General features: G+C 40.2%; 2 protein-coding genes across 2 annotated transcripts; one reads left to right on the top strand and one right to left on the bottom strand.

Moving 5' to 3' along the window:
- Nucleotides 1–293: 293 nt before the first annotated feature.
- LOC124125173 (serpin B6-like) lies at nt 294–6,625 on the top strand. Its single transcript, XM_048402270.1, has 3 exons — nt 294–563; nt 2,627–3,928; nt 4,748–6,625. The coding sequence occupies exons 1-3, from the start codon at nt 512–514 to the stop codon at nt 4,870–4,872; spliced, it is 1,479 nt and encodes a 492-aa protein (XP_048258227.1). The 5' UTR covers nt 294–511; the 3' UTR covers nt 4,873–6,625.
- A 3,820-nt stretch (nt 6,626–10,445) lies between these two features.
- On the bottom strand, nt 10,446–17,500 carry LOC125383605. Its single transcript, XM_048402190.1, has 7 exons — nt 17,377–17,500; nt 14,920–15,039; nt 13,251–13,334; nt 12,235–12,348; nt 11,319–11,540; nt 10,662–10,889; nt 10,446–10,515 (listed from the first exon to the last, which is right to left on the bottom strand). Exons 1-7 carry the CDS (start codon nt 17,498–17,500, stop codon nt 10,511–10,513), a joined length of 897 nt encoding a protein of 298 aa, XP_048258147.1. The 3' UTR covers nt 10,446–10,510.
- Nucleotides 17,501–18,910: the final 1,410 nt, after the last annotated feature.

The raw sequence follows: 18,910 nt of genomic DNA, 5'->3' as shown, positions 1-18,910 counted from the left end.
CCCGTCCTCATTTATTCACTGGGCATGGTATATTACCGCATCAGATGGGTTTCTTTTCCTAGCCTAGTGGTTAAAGCGTTGGCTCGTCACGCCGGAGACCCGGGTTCGAATCCCGACATGGGTACAATGTGTGAAGCCCATTTCTGGTGTCCCCCGCCGTGATATTGCTGGGATATTGCTAAAAGCGGAGTAAAACCATACTCACTCACTCACTAGCTTCGGTTTTTAAATCAGCATCATTGATTACAATATCAATCGCTGGTCTGAAAGGGCTTCATGTACTTACAGGCCGCTGTCATATATTTGGAATACTGTGATCCGAATATAGCTGTGTTCGGCCTCAAACAACAAGCAAAAACCAAACCCCGTTCGAAACAAGCAAGTCTGCTAGTGACAAACTCATTGTACCGGTTACATTCGCACAAACACTGCAGTGGAGCAGGGGAACATAGGAGCATCCCTTCAAGTGACAGTGCCACTCCTCCGTGCAAGAAACAACATACACGACAGAATGACGTCTGGTTCCATGTTTATCATATGCTCTTGTGCCCTGCTGTTAGCTGGTAAGATACCCTTTATTGCGTGTGTATGTATGTTATATATGTGTATATATGTTTCACTGACTTTGTTATATGTGTTGGATGAAACGTTTCCAAGTACTATTGATGAGTTGTTATATGTGTAGGATGAAACATTTCCAAGTACTGTTGATGAGTTGTTATATGTGTAGGATGAAACATTTCCAAGTACTATTGATGAGTTGTTATATGTGTAGGAGTGAGTGAGTGAGTTAAGATTTAACGTCACATCTGTAATATTTCAGCCAAATCGTGACGAGAAGTATATTAATAATACATATTTTAGACAATATAAAAAGCTGTCAACGATGGACAGTAAAATAACTAGAATATCACAGATTAGATTTAAAACTAGTTGATAATATATAACAGTCACGAGTATTAGTGAACAACACAATATAAAAATGGGCTCGAGATCGTCAGTAACTAAAGGGAGATCACCATACCAGGGACCATGGTCTTACTTACGGTGCCTTTGCTTCCTGTGTGGACCCCAGCAGGATTTATATCATCCCTTCAGTCACTGGCGACAGTGTACCAATTAAGCCAAAGATTAAAAAGACGAATATTCTACGCTTAAAAGCCTGGCATGCAGAAAAATACTTCAAATGTTATTGGACTTACATACCCTCTTAGGGGGGACAATAATTTTACGCTACTGCAACCCCCCTCGAGGGTACAGCCACAAACAATCTAAGTTATGAATTTTGCTCTACCAAAGTTTAAAACAATACAGTAAATACATCAACATTCATGAATAAGGTCTATTTCCTTTAAAAAACATAGTATTAAATGAGAATGAACTTTACTAAAAAGGTCCTTCACGGTTTTTACACTGAAATATTTATCCCTTGTGATGGAAAAAATCAATATCATATATATATGATGAGTTGATATATGTGTTGGATGAAACATTTCCAAGTACTATTGATGAGTTGTTATATGTGTAGGATGAAACATTTCCAAGTACTATTGATGAGTTGTTATATGTATAGGATGAAACATTTCCAAGTACTATTGATGAGTTGTTATATGTGTAGGATGAAACATTTCCAAGTACCATTGATGAGAGTAAGAACCATCATCCGAGGGGCGTTACCCCGACGTATTTCCCGAGGATCGGGGGTTTTAATCTCATGAAACCTCGAGAGGAAGTGTTTTGTTTTACTTATAAACTAAAATAAAATCTAAAGCAACAATTGCATCTTTCAAACACTCTTTCCATGAACCTTAGGACACGGACGTAAAATATCTCTTGCTGGCAAATGTGTACTTGAAAACGAGATTCTTCAAACATATTGGGCCGTGAAGATCCGGGGTAGAATAGGTCTTCAGCAACCCATGCTTGCCGTAAAAAGTGACTATGCTTGTCGTAAGAGGCGACTAACGGGATCGGGTGGTCAGGCTTGCTGACTTGGTTGATGCATGTCATCGATCCCAATTGCATCGATCGATGCTCATGATATCAATCACTGGATTGTCTGGTCCAGACTCGGTTATTTACAGACCGTCGTGATATAGCTGGAATATTGTTGAGTGCGACGTTAAACAACAAACAAACAAAACAAACAAATGAAACATAGTGTGGTTTATCAGGATATTGTTCGATCACTAGACCACAGATACGCAGGTTGTTGGGAGCCTGACAATTGTGCACAATATGTATGAGGGATTGTCTATCTTGAAAACAATCAATATTCTCTCAGGCGAGTGAGTGAGTGAGTATGGTTTTACGCCGCTTTTAGCAATATTCCAGCAATATCACGCCGACGGACATCAGATATGGGCTATATACATTGTATCCATGTCGGGATTCGAACCCGGGTCTCCGGCGTGACGAGCGGACGTTTTAACCATTAGGCAACCCGACCGCCCCTCTCTCAGGCGAAAGAAACTTTGCAACGATGTACATTGTCGTAGATAAGCATTCATTAGATATTAATTATTTCGACTTGATTGTGATTTTGTACACTATTAATATATAATGTAGACATTGTCGGGATAATGTTTGTTTACTTCACTGAAATATTTTACCAAACATATTACAGTGGTGTATGCTACACTTGAGGCCAATGGCAACCCCGACAGCGAGGCGGCTAAGGAGATGATTAGAGAGAAACGAGGGCTAAGAGGGAACCGTCACCATCGCCACAGGGGACATAGAGGAGGTGAGGATGACGAAAGCAGTGATAGAGATTACAACCTTCAGCATGGTAGGGGAAGACGTCCCGGGCGCAGGGGCAGGCCTGGACGAGGCCGTCGACCTGGTGGGAGACCCGGGAGAAGAGGTCAATGTCGTAGGGTAGGAAGTGCTACAGATTTATCCGACATGCCTCAAAGAACACAGCGACTCATCACAGCGTTGGTTGGTGCGCAGAACAGTTTCACAGTCAACCTCCACAGGGAAATAGGCCAACCTGTTACAGACGTTGTGTACTCTCCGTTTAGCATCCATCAAGCGTTGACCATGACCTACATGGGGGCTAATGGTGATACTGCATATGAAATGAAGAGAACACTCGCTTTACAGGGACTAGGAAGACGTACAGCCCGGGCAGCGAAGAAACTGAACGAAGTCATCAGACAATCTGGCAATGCTACGCTAAAGACGGCGAATGGCATATATGTGAAAGCTGGATTGAACATTGTGGATGATTTCTCAGATAGACTGGATGTATTCTACCAAGCTAATATCTCCTTGTTTGACTGGGAACACCCAGATGGCCCAGAAGGTCCAATTAATGAATGGGTCTCTGCACAGACGAACAATCTCATCCCAGACCTACTGGCCCCTGACACCATCACAGATTTGACAGCTCTGATTCTAGTCAACGCAATTTACTTCAAGGCAACGTGGAAGACACCATTTCCACTACACCTCACAACTCAGCAGATGTTCAGAAAGTCACGTACTGAGCAGGTGCCCGTTCAGATGATGCAAGTAGAAGGGATGTTCAAGGTAGGTACTGTCCCTGGTCAGGGTGCGAGAATATTAGAGTTGGCATACGAAGATGACCGCTTCAGTATGCTCGTGTTGCTTCCTGATGACGTCGACAACCTACCCACATTGGAGAACAGTCTGTCGGCAGATATTCTAACCAGCAGGCTGGACACAGTCGTAGCCTCAACCATAAAGGTATTTCTTCCCAGATTCAAACTGGAAACATCAGTGTCGGTAAAACAATCTTTACAAAACATGGGGATGACCAAGCCATTCATGGAAGGGACAGCAGACTTCACCGGCATCGTCAGCACTGGCCAACTTTACATCTCTGATGTCATTCACAAAGCTGTTGTTGACGTCAACGAAATAGGCAGTGAGGCGGCAGGAGCCACGGCAGTTATTGTTAGTAAGTATTTAATGCAATAAGAGCGACAAACCCACGTGTAAATGGTCACACAAATTTAAAAGCAGAGTCCATTTTACGACTCTGTTTAAAATATAAGTATGTGCTGATTATATAATTTAGTTGCCTTTGCATTTGTTTATGATGATACTATCGGTGGAACGAACTCTTGGCATCATTACTATTGAAGAATGACCTTATTCGGTGAAAATCATTCCAGTGTATCCTGATGTATCTTAATCTCGTGTACTGTATCATAGGCTTAAACATAGCTTTACCATGTTACCACCTTCAGATTTCACGGCTCCAGTACGTCAGTGCTTTACGAGACATGCAGAGCAATATTCACAATTTCACTCTTGTACAGGTTTAACTATATTCCTACACCATCCATTTGTGACGTTCTGCTCGAAAATATTTGTATGTTCTCTACTCAGTTGGTTAAGGCGTCACAAATATCACTAACACCATACATGTGGGTCTGATCCCAGATTCGCCCAAGTTATTGTTGGTTCGTCATAAGGCCCAGTACAGTCACCGAAACACGGCAAACTTAAGAAACACAACTATGATACGCGTATCAAAAAACACCGAAAATAATTTCGTGTTAGGCCACCATCAAACATGGGTAAATACTTTCTTTTGCTCAAATGTTTAGTTGCCGCTAATCACCGCTCACTTGTTATTCCAAAAAAGTGTATGGATTTTGTTGGAGACAGAATATTTTTCATGAACTGTCTTAAGACATGCTTTTCATTTCAGTGACATGTCGTGCCGAAAGCATCAGTTAGAAAGTCTACCATTTTTAATTATTTACTCTAGATATCGAATCCGCCAGTCTCCACCCACCACCTGAGATTCGCTGTGATCATCCGTTCCTGTTCATCATCAGAGACAACGTCTCCAAAGCCAACCTCTTCATCGGCAAGTTCTCCGGTGGAGCTTAGGCGTGCAATATTCCATGTCTCCTGAACTGATGTTGAACGACTCATTAGACTGGCCTATCAAAGAAACCCGCAGAGACTCTGGACTCATTCAAACTCTGGAATGTGTACACACACATAAAAAAATGTATACATTGTCAACGGTACCAAAACAGTAAATCATTCCATTCAAAAGGTACCGGGTTTTAATCATGATGATGTGTATTTTATTGAGATTGTGTCTTGTGTGTCATTTGAGTAGACACTTCTATTTGATGGGTGTACATATTCCACAGTTTGGTTTCTCTCTGCTGTTTTCTTTGGCAGACCTCTTCGAATCACACTTCAACTGGGGAAGTACAGGGAGTCCAATTCGAAGATTGTGTCGTACATCAGACTACCTATTGGAAGTTACATTTTTTGTTTTACTTGAACTCCTGAAGTTACAAATTAAAAATATCTGAATATATACTCTTCAAAAAAAGAAACGCAAAGCCAGATGTGTATGAGGTATTTATACGATGAACCGTACAAGGTATTGAGCCAAAATGTTGTGGAGAGAACGCTTGGTGATTGTAGTCATCTCTGTTATCGGTGCTTAGGAAAAAGTCCAAGGTGAAGGCCAGCTACCATCAATAACGCGTAATTCCCCTGCCTGCAAGCAGCCTATGATGTGGTTTCTTTGCACTTCTGTTAATATCGGGATGTTGTTTGAACCGCCACTGTTCGATTGACGCAGAAGCCAGGCAATCACAAACCCTGCACTTTAATCCCTTTTATAATGCCGATGCACGTGCAGCTCCATGGCCCTTTTGTTGATGCCCGGGTGCGTTTTTCCGAATCGTACGTGTTTCCCGACTAATGGTTTGAATGTCCTTGTAATCATTTTGATCCGGGAAATTTGTCACTGATACTATAACACATTCAACTACTTCATTACGAACCTCATCGTCAGCTAAGTGTGGCGTCAAACAACAAACAAACAAAGAAAACAAATATTACCCGTCCAACTCAAAATTGACGCAAGCTTCGCTGAAACGATCTCCTGGACAGCGATAGGCCCTTGCTGGACCAAACAAGACGTACCTGACGGTTATGTGGAAGCAAAACTGGGCATATCACTGGATGTTGTGCTCTCTTGTTGCCTACAGTTCTTCCACTAAATCGCCTGAAGCCAGGTATTGCCTATGCTGTTAATGTGGTAAATTTGTATTGCTTCTGCAGATGAACCAACCGAATATGCTTGTCTTGTTCATGATCAGGTGGTGACATATGTGGGCGAAAGGTCCGTGGCAAGTCATGAGTGTTGCTGTAGATAACGTCTCGGAAGAGATAATATTGTGTCACATTATATTTTACATAAAGGGGATACTGTCATATAGAGGTGAGGTGAAATTGGGTTTAACGTCACGTCCAAGATTTTTGCACTTATATAGCGAAGTGCATGTACGTGTCTGGGTGTGGCTGCTGGTGCTGGTCGGGACTGAAGCCGATTTATAGTGCTAGCCCACTGAGATACCATGCCATACCCCACACAGACACAGTATACTGACTCCGAGCCGACCAGTCCTTGTTGAGCCCTTAATGCCGAGCGCCAGGGTAAAAACAAGTACCATCTTTTAACGTCTTTTGGTATGACACGGCCGGCGATCGAACCCCGGACCTTCCGCCCTACCCGATTGATAGAGGAAAAGTAACAAATTTCTGGAATAGATTATTTCATACCTCTGTAAATGTTGAACCACGCCTAAGTGAACAATAAAATAATTATACATGATATGACTGGTATCCATTCATTTCGTCCATATCGTTTCCTAGACAGCAAGGGGACACATATGCAAGTGAAGACTACATGCGCCTTAAAGACCCGTGAAGTTCAGCAACCCATGCTTGCCGTAAAGGGCAACTATGCTTGTCGTAAGAAGTGACAAACGGATCGGGTGGTAAGGATTGCTGACTTGGTTGATGTATGTCATTGTTTCCCAATTGCACACGTGGGTGCCGTGAAGATCCGGGATAGAATAGGTCTTCAGCAACCCATGCTTGCCGTAAAAGGCCACTATGCTTGTCGTAAGAGGCGACTAACGGATCGGGTGGTCAGGCTCGCTGACTTGTCATTTACTGGCTTGTCTGGTCGAGACACGACTATATACAGACAGCCGTCATAAACATGTATCTTAAACCTACAGGTAATGTGATGTTGTCCCATACTGCATTGTCTCGAGGAGACATTTTGGGACATCACTATTAAACGGCAACACGAAAGTACGTCACATACCGAAAACACGATCTCAAATGTTGTACTGTCTATGCCTACTTTGTTGTTGTTAAGGGGCAAAGTTAAAGTTGCGTCCCTTCGGCACGCCAGAAACCTATGATTGTGGGTTCGAATCCCGGTTCGCTCCGATTATGTTTCTAGGTTTGTCAGCACCATACCCGTGCTCGTTGGTTTCACCGAAGTGGTAAACGTCTGAAACCTGCATCACTTCGGGCTTTCATCCCACATTAAGCTGACACGCCGTGATATAACTTGAATAATGTTAAAAGCGGCGTACAACCCAACTCACTCACTCACTTGTTGTTAAATATAACGTTGTATTCATGAACAAACTGTATATGTATCAACTTGGTCTTGTCGTCGCTTTATGGCTGAAATAATGACAATGCGACGTTAAATTTAACCCACTCACTTACTGTTGTGACTGCCTCCACGGTCTAGAGGTAGAGCGCCCGCCCAGTGACCCGAACCTCCGGGGTTCGATACCCGGCCGCGTCATACCAATTGACGTTAAAAGACTTGTTACTCGCCTTGCGCTCGGAATTATTAGGCTCAAACAAGGTCTGGTCAGCTCGGAGTCAGTATACTGTGTAAACGTGCAATAACCTTGGAGGCAAGGTTAAACCCAATTTCAATCACGTGTTTCAAAAGATAAAATCTATTCTAAGTAATTTGTACATATATACACATATTTGCGGTTTACCGTAACAGTGGGGATATTGGATTGAGTGAATTAAGAACATTTGATAAGAATGGAGAGAATGAGAGAGGAGAAGGAAGAAGAAGAAGAAGAAGAAGAAGAAGAAGTACGCAGCTACTTCCAGACATTCCTTGACATCCAGTAACTGTTACAATCTAAAACTACCATCAAACGAAAGCGTGAAAAGGAATCATGAATATATTTGAACTGATGCTTGCTCATGTAAATTTATCTGTTAAGCCCATGCCGACTGCATTAAAAACTAGTGTTTTTGAGCGAGTGAGCAATTTGGTGTCCACCAACACGAGATAAGAGCCACGAGTGAGTGTGTGAGTAAGTATGGTTTTACACCTCCATTTGCAATATTCCATCAATATCACGACGGCGACGCCCGGGCCTTCGACAGGAGGAGCGAATTCTTTGACCAATTTGATACCCAACCTACAGTTAAGAAACATTTTTCTTACATTTAAGAAAAGGGAAAAGTTCTTAACCAATGATTAATATGAACACGTATTAAGAGGAAACCACATGTATTTGGGTTGATACTCACTACATATTTAATAATGGCTTTCAGTAATGCAGTCCCCAGTGGTCGGGTGAAATAGACGCTTTGTAAACAAGAACTGATGCTTCTTGTAGGATTTACTTTTCTGCTCTACTTTTCAAACTGTATTGCTCATATATACACTGTTAACAGAATTGATGTACCTATCTCCTGTGACAAACTCTTTTGTACTTTAAGTACTGATACTTTCCAAAGCTTCATTGTTTATTTATGCACTGTAAACAATTCCATATAAAGTAATCGGTTGGGACAAACCCCTGTGGACAAGAAATGATCTTTTTAGTATGATCTGCTCTATATTTTTACTATTGTTAGTTTTATATACTCTGTTATCATCTGGTGCTCTATCGTTACAATGGATACCGATTAATGAATAATGTAAAATGGGCCGGTGGCCCCCTTACGAAATAAAGTCATTCATTCATTCGTTAAGAAACAAGTAACAGAAACAAAACGTTTACACATTAGTTTTTGTCTTCCTTTGCACTCCATTTCATGGATATTTTCAATATCTCAAGATATACAGATGCAGAATTTGTTACGTCACTGTAGCACATCTCGAAATTAAGTCAACAGTTAAAAATGTCTACAAAAACATCCACTTCTCCTCAGGGGCTGACAGTTTGATATTAGGCAATGGAAACGGCCTGAGATTTATTAATGAAAACTTGGAGTTTAAATATAACTAGTTTTAAGAACACCTTGCAGCAATGGCATCATTTTTACAGACAAGTTCTTTATATTTCAGCTGCCTGAAGCATAACTGTTTTTTCAAGCATTTTCTGAAATAATAGTTTATGGTCAGATAGAAAAAAAATGAACTGTTATATATGGAACAAGCAATACCATTTCAACCAAATGCAGTAATGTATTAATCAATGTAGTATGTCATATTGTAAAACAATCAAACACACTGTTCAATTCACACAAGGTTTCAACTATATGGTGTTGACCTTCCATAGTTAGGTGCCTTTCTAAAACTAAAACTTCTATGTCCTCAGTTACATGTCCTTAGTTACATGTCCTTAGTTGCATATGTCCTTAGTTACATATGTCCTTAGTTATCGTCCACAGCAATGAAGTTGTATGCGCCATCATGATGCCTAGAAGAAAAGAAAATGTGCCATTTCCTATTATGTATCACATGCCATTTCACTGCAGTTGAGACCGCCTCCGTGGTCTGGTGGTAAAGCGTCCGCCCCAAGTGCGGAGGTTCCGAGGTTCGATCCCCGACCGCATCATACCAAAAGACGTAAAAAATAGTACTTATTGTTACCCTGTCTGGCGCTCGGCATTAAGGGGCTAAAGCAAGGACTGGTCGGCTCGGAGTCAGTATACTGGGGGTATTCATGTTAAACTGCGGCATGGTATCTCAGTGAGCTAGCACTATAAATCGGCATCAGTCCCGACTAGTACAGGCAGCCAAACAAGCACACACATGTACATGCACGTCGCTTTATAAGTGCAATAATCTTGGACACGACGTTAAACCCCACTCACCTCACCTCACCTCATTGCGGTTGATGAAATATGTTTCTTGCAAATGTTCACAATATAAACTAAATAGAATATATACCCATGTGACCTAGATGATGATGTTTAGGCAACGAGCAATCACTTGATCGGATGACGTGACTCTGATTCTGAGTTGGAGATGTCACGTTCCTAGAGACGAAGATTGGCGAATGTAATTATAAGGGCATGGTCACAATATCAAACGTCACTATTCTAAATATCACCAAAGAACAGAACATGAATGTTGCGAGGCACATGGACATTCATGTGGGAACAAGATGATAAATTTTAGTTTCAATTACAAGGTAACGTTTGAGTTGAAAATGTTTGAGGACGATGGGCGACGAAAAACGAGACAAAGGCACTTTTAGTCAGGTCATCAAGAACTGCGTTCAGAGAAACTGAATAGAAAATATGTTAACTATTAACAGTTCTTGCTAGTTTCCTACTTGGTACGGCTGATGAAACAATAATATCCACTGGTCACACAACCTAACCATTCGTTCCTTGAATAATGGAATAACAGGACACAGGACCTCAATAGACTTTTTATTACATCAGATTATGTGACACTTTTTTGAATGTCGCCACAGCTTGGTAGTTAACCTGAAAGGAAACAAGTTTGGATGATATGTATTTCTGATATCACATCAATATACATTTACAGCACAGCTTTGTGTGTGGCCTCATTTACATGATTCAAATGTTTGTACAAAGAACAATATAAGTGACGGGTTGTTTACAATTCCTACCTTTGGCGAGCTTTCCACGGACCTCAACTTCGCAGACTGTGAAAATTTCCTCTCTTGGTGGAATGTAACGCAACAACACAAATCGACCCGTTGTCGAAGGTTTGCAGGTCAGAACTTCAGGTCTTGATAGTTTCCCTTTCTTTTGTGCACATGTCATCGGCTGAGAACTTTTGTTCTCCATGGGGTTTTCTTTATAAACTAGTATTTCCAGGTCACGGAATCTGTAAACTGATATAAAAATACAATACAATATCATATCATTATCAATATCAGGAACTAATACATAAAGGCCAAAACAAGATCGTGTACCCTCGTGGTTAACTCGTTCGCTCGTCACGCCGAAGACCTGGGTTCGATTCCCGACATGGGTACAATGTGTGAAGCCCATTTCCCGCAGTGGTATTGCTGGAATATTGCTAAAGGCAACGTAAAACCATACTCACTCACTCAAAACAAGATCAAAGTTCACTATTGCACGAAAAGAAACGAAAAGTGTGTTGCATCCGACTACTAATTGATAATTAATAGGCTTTCGAATAATAGCAGTTCTGGCGGACATATTGAAAATCAGATTTAAACCACTTGATTTATTCTGCATGTATCGTTTCCTATAGCATGTTACATAAATATAAAAAGGTGTTTATTTCAAGCACATACTGCAACCGTCCGTCCGTCTGTAAAGGGTGACGTTATGTACATCATAGATATCCTGCAAGTCAACCATCCACCAAGGTCTCAACACAGATTGAGCAGAAGTAAAACAGTGACCTCCTCTGCGATTGCCGCCCTTGTCACCATCAACCACGTGGTTAGGATCTGAATACTTGTCATAGTTTGTACATCCGTATGCTGGTTTTCTTAAGGCCAGATTGCCTAAGTCTTTGTGACAAAATACATAATATATAATTAAAACAGTGCTTACATGAGGCATGACATCTTACAAAAACAAAGTTTACATGCAAGTTGTTTCAGTTTGACCGAGTGGGTTTTGCTTGACGTGCCTGTAAACATTATTACAGTGTTACACAGGGTATCAGTTTGACTTGGGTTGAATGTAATGCATGGTGTATGTCTTAGACAATTACCGCAGGGGTGAAACCCATGAGCAGCCATACGTTGCCGATAAACAGGGTACATAATCAGGCCGAGTATGGAATCCAACCTCATGATCTACAGTCTGCGGTACGCCTATAATCGCAGACCCGTGAAGATCCGGCGTAGAATAGGTATTCAGCAACCGGTGCTTGCCGTAAAGGCGACTTTGCTTGTCATAAGAGGCGACTAAAGAGATTGGGTGGTCGGGCTCGCTGACTTGCTTGAAGCATTTCATCGATCCCAATTACGTGAATCGTGCTCATGATATTAATCACTGGACTGTCTGGTTCAGACTCGATTATTTACAGACCGCCGCCATATAGCTGGAATATTGCTGAGTCCAGCGTAAAACAACAAACCAACCAACCTAAAATCACAAGGTAACTGCCTCTCTCTCTACACACAAACGCAAACACACACTCACAGATACAAGAAATGTTTTCTTTCAGAGCAATCAGCTTCAGCAAACGAATTTTACCTATTTTCAGAGCCCTCATGGCTCTGTCGACCTTAGAGGAGATGTCTTGAAGCTTTGTCTCTGTTTCTTTTTGTCGCAACCCAAAGGACGTCAGCTCTGACTTTATCTCTGAGACTGAAGGTCAATATATGCTATGAGTTTATGCACCACGTTCAAATGTGAAACATAATGTTGATTCTGTCCTGCTATGTTCAGTAAAGTTATTACGTATTTTAGATTTAAGCCTGTCAAAACAATACGCCATAACTTTGAGCCGTGGATAACTGAGCATTTTTATTGACATAAACATTAGTAGATATAAACTTTAATGCATATACAGTTGACATATTCCAGAATGAAAGATGGGACATGTTTCTACACATAAAGAACAGAGAAGAATGTAAACAGCATTTAGAAAAAAAACACATGCATATTGTTATTTTTAAAAATAATGTCATTGATTCTTTTTGCAGAACTTTAAGCCAAATAGAATTGACGGATAATCAAGACTTGTATTCTCTTGCATTGACATTTTATTCTGTATACCCTAATAAATTCTTCCAAAATGGAAGGTTGTTCTTATCAACTATGATACATGAGAAGATATTGAAAATCTCATCTTTCTTTCTACATGAAATATATCAACACGAGTTGATAAAAAATTGTAATCGATTGGTGTTGATAAATTTCATATCAAAAGAAACATGTCAGATCATCCACAAATCATTCTTCAAACTATTTAGTTTGTAAAATAAAACAACCACAACTTCAGTGGCAGAGAGATCAAAATGGTAGCTTACGTCACAATAGTCTCAAAACAGTGTGATGCATTTTCATTGTAGCAATAACAACGTTTTGGGGACATTGAGTTCGAAAGTGGACTGATTACACTCCTAAACACATTTCATCCACATTTCACAGTTACAAAAATAGGCGAAGTAAGAAACATTGGCATAATATGGTCGACAAAAAAGGACGAAAATAGGTATTTTGTGATCTGTAGTTCTGTTGTAAGGTTGCATGATCAACATCCTTACCTGCTTTTCCTCCACTATTTCCTTCCATGAGATGTATTTTCTCCATGAGCTTGTTGACTGTTTTTTGTACCGCCTCCACTTTACCTCACATGGCAACGATATGAATACAACTGTTAATATGATCTGCATTGGACAGCCCAAAAGTATAAAAGTGACACAAACACTGAATCGACATTAATTTCATCTTTGTGGTTCAAAACATTAAACAGATTCAGGATAAACATTTATTCATTTTTCTGTGTATCTCAGTGAATGATACAGTAGGGGACTCCATAGGGAGTCGCGACACGTGAACCTTGATTCGCAAATCAGAGTGGCGGCTTCTAAATTCTCAAATACGAACCAGCAAAACAGATTATGTCGTAAACACGTCAAAGCGTGGAGAATATATTACAACGGAATAACACCCGAGCGTTTCTCTGCAACAAAAATGTTATTTACTCTGTTTGTTTTGTTGGGGTTTCTTCTTCTTTAGATCTCAATTCCAAAAACGAACCCCACGCATCCTTCAAAATTTAAAATTAGAGTAACAGCTTTACTTGCAAAGACCGGTGAGAAATATTTTCAAATAGTCAATGCTACCAGAGAATTGTAAATGACAAGGAAACATTAAGTCCTGAGAAATGATTCCTGTAAAAGCAAAACCAAATGTAAAAAAATATAATAGGGGACAGGGTGGCTAATTCGTCTAAGATGCCAGATTAACTTGATTTGTTTGTTTGTTCTTTAACGCTGCACTCAGCAAATTACAACTCTATGACGCGGGTCTGTAAATAATCAAGGAAATAATCAGACAATCGAGTGATTGATATCATGAGCATTGATTCACTCAATCGGGATACGATGACATGTATCAACCAAGTCAGCAAGCCTTACCATCCGATCCCCTTAGCCGCCTCTTACGACAAGCATAGTCGCCTTTTATGGCAAGCATGGGTTGCTGATGACCTTTTCTATCCCGGATCTTCACGGGTCGATGTACGCATGAAGAGATATGGCATTTAAGGAACCTATTGTCATAAATTCTAGGATTAACCCTGATCATCATCCTCTTGATTGTCAGTACTATACCATTGCTCGTGGATTTTACAAAAACGAAATACTTAAGTATTCCTACTATAAAAATGGCAATGCTTTCATATTGCTGACATATTTTACTGTGCAAAGTGGTGTCAACCCCAATTAATTCCTCTGCTCCGACTTCGAATTCGAATACACGTGGCTCGGATACGTTATGCATACAGACAAAAACGCAACGGCGAGTATGGGTTGCCAAAGACCAATTATACCCCGGAATCTTAACGGGTCCTTGATCACTGAATCGCAATCAGATAGTTTTTATGTATGTTCGTTATCACGGTTTTCCACTTCGATGTAAACGGGTTCCAACGTTATTTACGTGTATTGAAAACAAATCGAATTTATATTTTGGACACTTATTTGGTCCAGTTAAAGAAACTTCAGGTGAACCCTGAGCGAACGTCAACCGCCACATCTAAGTGAATGATATGTGGGTTCAGGAGTCAATAGGCAGCCAGGCTTATGAAACGATTTAGCTGCAATCCTTTACCACCGTGATTCGGAAATGTCGGTACAGATTCAAGGGTTACACTGAACCACATAATATGCTGTTCTGGTCTTGTCTTCGTTGCGAGAATTACGTGTGTACCTTCCTCTCCCTTGGTACCGGATTTAATACTTTGCATCTGCTCCAGGATCTTGTCAAACTTCTCATCAGTTTCTTCTTGTCGGGATTTCACAGAAGCAAGGTCTGACTTGACCTCGGAAACTGGAAACACAGATTCCGTGCAGCTTATCATGTTATCCATAACCAGACATATTATTCAATGCTATATTGTACAGATGGGTTATCCGATAGTTGAAATGTCTGTTGAGCCTGACCACCCGATCCTGTTAGTCGCCTCTTAGACAAGCATAGTCGGCCTACTAAGGACACTTAATATGGTAAGGTGTTATTGCAACAAATGGGGCTCAGACGTTAACCTAGATAAGTCATGCATTGTTTTCAAATATGGTGGATAGCTAGATGCGTCAAGCATTGTTTTCAAATATGTTGGATACCTAGAGAGGTTATGCACTGTTTTCAAATATGGCGGATACCTTAGAAAAGGTGGTGGGTGGTTTGTTGTTTAACGCTGTACTCAGCAATATTCCAGCTATATGACGGCGAGTTACGACGTAAATTGTAATTAAAAGGTAAATTGTAATACTTGCAGCAAATTGTAATAATTTTGACGTAAATTGTAAAATTACAATTTACGTTGTCATTAAAATTTACGTAAAAATTATTACAATTTGCTGCAAGTTTAACAATTTACTGTTTTATTACAATTTACGTCATAACACGCCGGTCTGTAAATAATCGAGTCTGGACTAGACAATCCAAGTCAGCGAGCCTGACCACCCGATCCCGTTAGTCACCTTTTACGACAAGCATAGTCACCTTTTACGGCAAGCATGGTTTGCTAAAGACCTATTCTACCCCGGAATCTTCACGGGTCCCTTAGAAAAGGTACAGACAAATGGACTTATAATGGTTAATATATGAAAGTAGTATTTCACTACAAAATATTGAAGTATTGCCTTGACATCAAGATGATGTCCACAAGCGTGTGAGCAGGGGAGGCCCCCACGACTATATTTTAAAGATTATTCATAGATTTCTCTCAAAGTAGGATACACACAATGCCATTTAGAAAGTGGTCAAATGAAACACATGTTATATTTGGGATAACACTTTCTGAGTAAAGTACAGATTCTCGTACTTTGTTTAAGTTGAGTCCCGTCCGGGATTCGAACCCACACTGCCAGGGTAAGGCACCTATGCTAGGACACTAAGGAGCACATAAAGTATGTGATCTAAACTACCAGTTGCGTCAGTGGCTGAGTGGGTTAGATCGCTGACTTTGAGTTAAGCCAATTTTTGGATTCATGTGATGCCATGGGAATCACAGGTTAAAGTGGAGCTCGTCTTTAAGAAACTAACCCTTGAACGACACTTATAAACAGGAATTAGTTTCACATTTATTGCTCTTCCAGGAGCTGTGTGGTGTTATGTCACAAACAAAGCTAAAATTAGGTAATATATATTTAAAATACAGATTACTCAGATCATACATGTATAGACGAGTAACAATGTTTGGTGTCATTGCCATATAATTCTGAAACAGTGTTTCAATAAGCATTCTCGGTCAATGGAATGGGTCCGATATGCATCCACCAGCTTCACAAGTTCACGTGACTGACAAATTACACAACACAACATATCGATATTCGGAACACTTGTCTTAGCGAGTGAGTCGCTTTAGCAAAATCTTACCCATAAAGGTCCAAGACAAATATACTTTAAAAAATATGTTAATTTGTTTTGAGATGGGATTGGAGTAGTGCTCATGGTGTCACTTATATTTATATAGCGACGTGCAATAAACGAATGCTGTTTCACACATAACTGCAGGTTTCGTCAAAGGACCAATTACTTCGCGATATTGTAAATGTATGTGCTCGCAACCTTTGGTAAAAGATCATACAGAATTGCTTCGTCATTATAACATTCCATTTGCATCTGCAAAGTGCACAATAATGCCAAAGATTATTGACGATATACCACGCATTCAGGAAGTGCACGCTCCTCAGTTTAAAACTGACTGACTGACTGACTGAGTATGGTTTTACGCCGCTTTGAGCAATATTCCAGCAATATCACGGCGGGGGACACCAGAAATGGGCTTCACACATTGTACCCATGTCAGGAATCGAACCCGGGTCTTCGGCGTGACGAGCGAACGCTTTAACCACTAGGCTACCCGACCGCCCCCCTCAGTTTAAAAGCAAATGTTTAGGAGTTTGTTTATAATTAATTTGCAATTTGATACTGTTCTTCAATGTTACTCAAATTCAAATTGCAGTCCTGATTGTAAAACTGGTTGTACGAACTATACTGAAATTGCTTGCTCGGTTTTCACTTTAGAAAGAATAACCCTAACATCTAATGTTCAATATATATATACGGAGGGATTGTTCGGAATGCGGTTAATAGTACAATCGTTGCTGTCCGAAAGTAACGGGAAAAGGCGAGTATACACGAAGGTAAGGGATTTGTTACCTTCTTTGTTAGAGTTGATTCCACCGGGTGAGGAGAATGAAGGCACAACGAAGCTTGAAGCTGATTTTCCTATTTCAAACCCAGAAGCCACAGAAATGGCCCTTAGAATAAAAATACTGATCATTGTTGCCAATTACCTCCGAAGTATGAAGTCAGGTCATGCGTTATCTCAAACTATATACGTGAAATACCGATCGTAATCTGAATACTTTTCCACACAACAACGTCAGTGTACAAAGAATTAATGCACTGAAAGACAATGTTATCCTTTTCTCTCGTGAGAAGTTTCACTTAAGAATGTGAACTTAATTCTGAACACAATCAAAGGCAACACAAATGAAACACATTGTTGTTGAAGGGTACAACCAAAACAGAACACATACCGTTGTTTTTCATATTTAGCTCACCTTACTCATGTCCGTCTTTTTCGTCTGCATACATCTTTCGACTCAGAAACGACTGGACAAATAAAGTGCAGCGTCCTCAGGTGGACAGTTTCAAAGGATATCTTTAAATCAAACGACATCTGAAGAATATTTTAGAGAATTGTCAAAAAGAGAAAGTTTAAAAACGGAACATATGTATTAAGCCCAACCTTCTTGACATATGTCAAAAACGTTTCATGCTTCCAGATGAAGCAACTGATCATCCATACATTTAAATTAAGGAAATTTAAATGTATAGCTGACCAATAGGGCATCATCGTTTGTTCGTTGCAATGGCTGATGGTGCAGCTAAACTGCACTTGACTAATCGACATGTCCACATGTTCATCCTTTACAGTGATATTTAAACCGTAATTAAACATCACTTTCAGAATGCCATGCAATGAGGTTTGGCACCCACGTTGAGATGCTACAGATAGCGGCCTGTAAACAGACCAACAGTGACTGAAGTTATGAACAATGACCTACCCATTAGTTTGGTCTGTTGTTTTACGCCGTACTCTGCATTATTCCAGCTATAGAACGGCGGTCTGTAAATAATCGAGTCTGGACCAGACAATCCTGTGATTGACATCATGACCATCGATCCACGCAATTGGGATACCATGACATGAAACAACCAAGTCAGCAAGCCTGACCACCCTTATTCTTCCTTATGATGACATATTTTGTTAAAGACATTATTTTTTATAGTGCTGTAGTTTTGGTTCAGTATTTATGCATCCGATATTTTAATATCAACGCTAATACCTTTTTTATTAGATATTTGTTTTTACATTTATATATTTATTGATACTTCATCCAGGTGGGCTACAGTGCAATATCAGACTTCAAAGAATCTCTTTCTTTTATTATTAAAATATCCGTTCTGATTACTTTTTACATGCAATCGACACTGTGATGTATTCCATCAAATACCGTGTGAGATGCTATCAAAAAACTTTCCCATTGTTAAGAATGTTTTGAAATCAGCATGCAAAACAAATCAATGACACCTTTTATTCTAGGTATTTGATTGACATTCTAGTTGTTGGTGAGAATCTATCGAAAATGTTGTATGGTATCATTTCTATTCAAATCACCAGAGG

The sequence above is a fragment of the Haliotis rufescens genome, unplaced genomic scaffold (genome assembly GCF_023055435.1).
Source record: "Haliotis rufescens isolate VD_foot unplaced genomic scaffold, xgHalRufe1.0.p SCAF_25, whole genome shotgun sequence".
Lineage (NCBI taxonomy): Eukaryota > Metazoa > Mollusca > Gastropoda > Lepetellida > Haliotidae > Haliotis > Haliotis rufescens.
Note: the sequence above shows the minus strand (reverse complement) of the source record. Positions and strands in the feature narration are given on the sequence as shown.

Bases quoted from the DNA above. Each gene is read 5' to 3' on its own strand.
- LOC124125173 (XM_048402270.1), top strand. From the start codon at position 512: ATGACGTCTGGTTCCATGTTTATCATATGCTCTTGTGCCCTGCTGTTA. The intron at 564-2,626 runs GTAAGATACCCT...AACATATTACAG, and splicing joins TTGTGCCCTGCTGTTAGCTG to TGGTGTATGCTACACTTGAG. The intron at 3,929-4,747 runs GTAAGTATTTAA...TATTTACTCTAG, and splicing joins AGCCACGGCAGTTATTGTTA to ATATCGAATCCGCCAGTCTC.
- LOC125383605 (XM_048402190.1), bottom strand. From the start codon at position 17,500: ATGATCAGTATTTTTATTCTAAGGGCCATTTCTGTGGCTTCTGGGTTT. The intron at 13,335-14,919 runs GTACACACGTAA...TTGCCATGTGAG, and splicing joins CGGTACCAAGGGAGAGGAAG to GTAAAGTGGAGGCGGTACAA. The intron at 10,890-11,318 runs GTATGTGCTTGA...TTTTTATATCAG, and splicing joins CAGACGGACGGACGGTTGCA to TTTACAGATTCCGTGACCTG.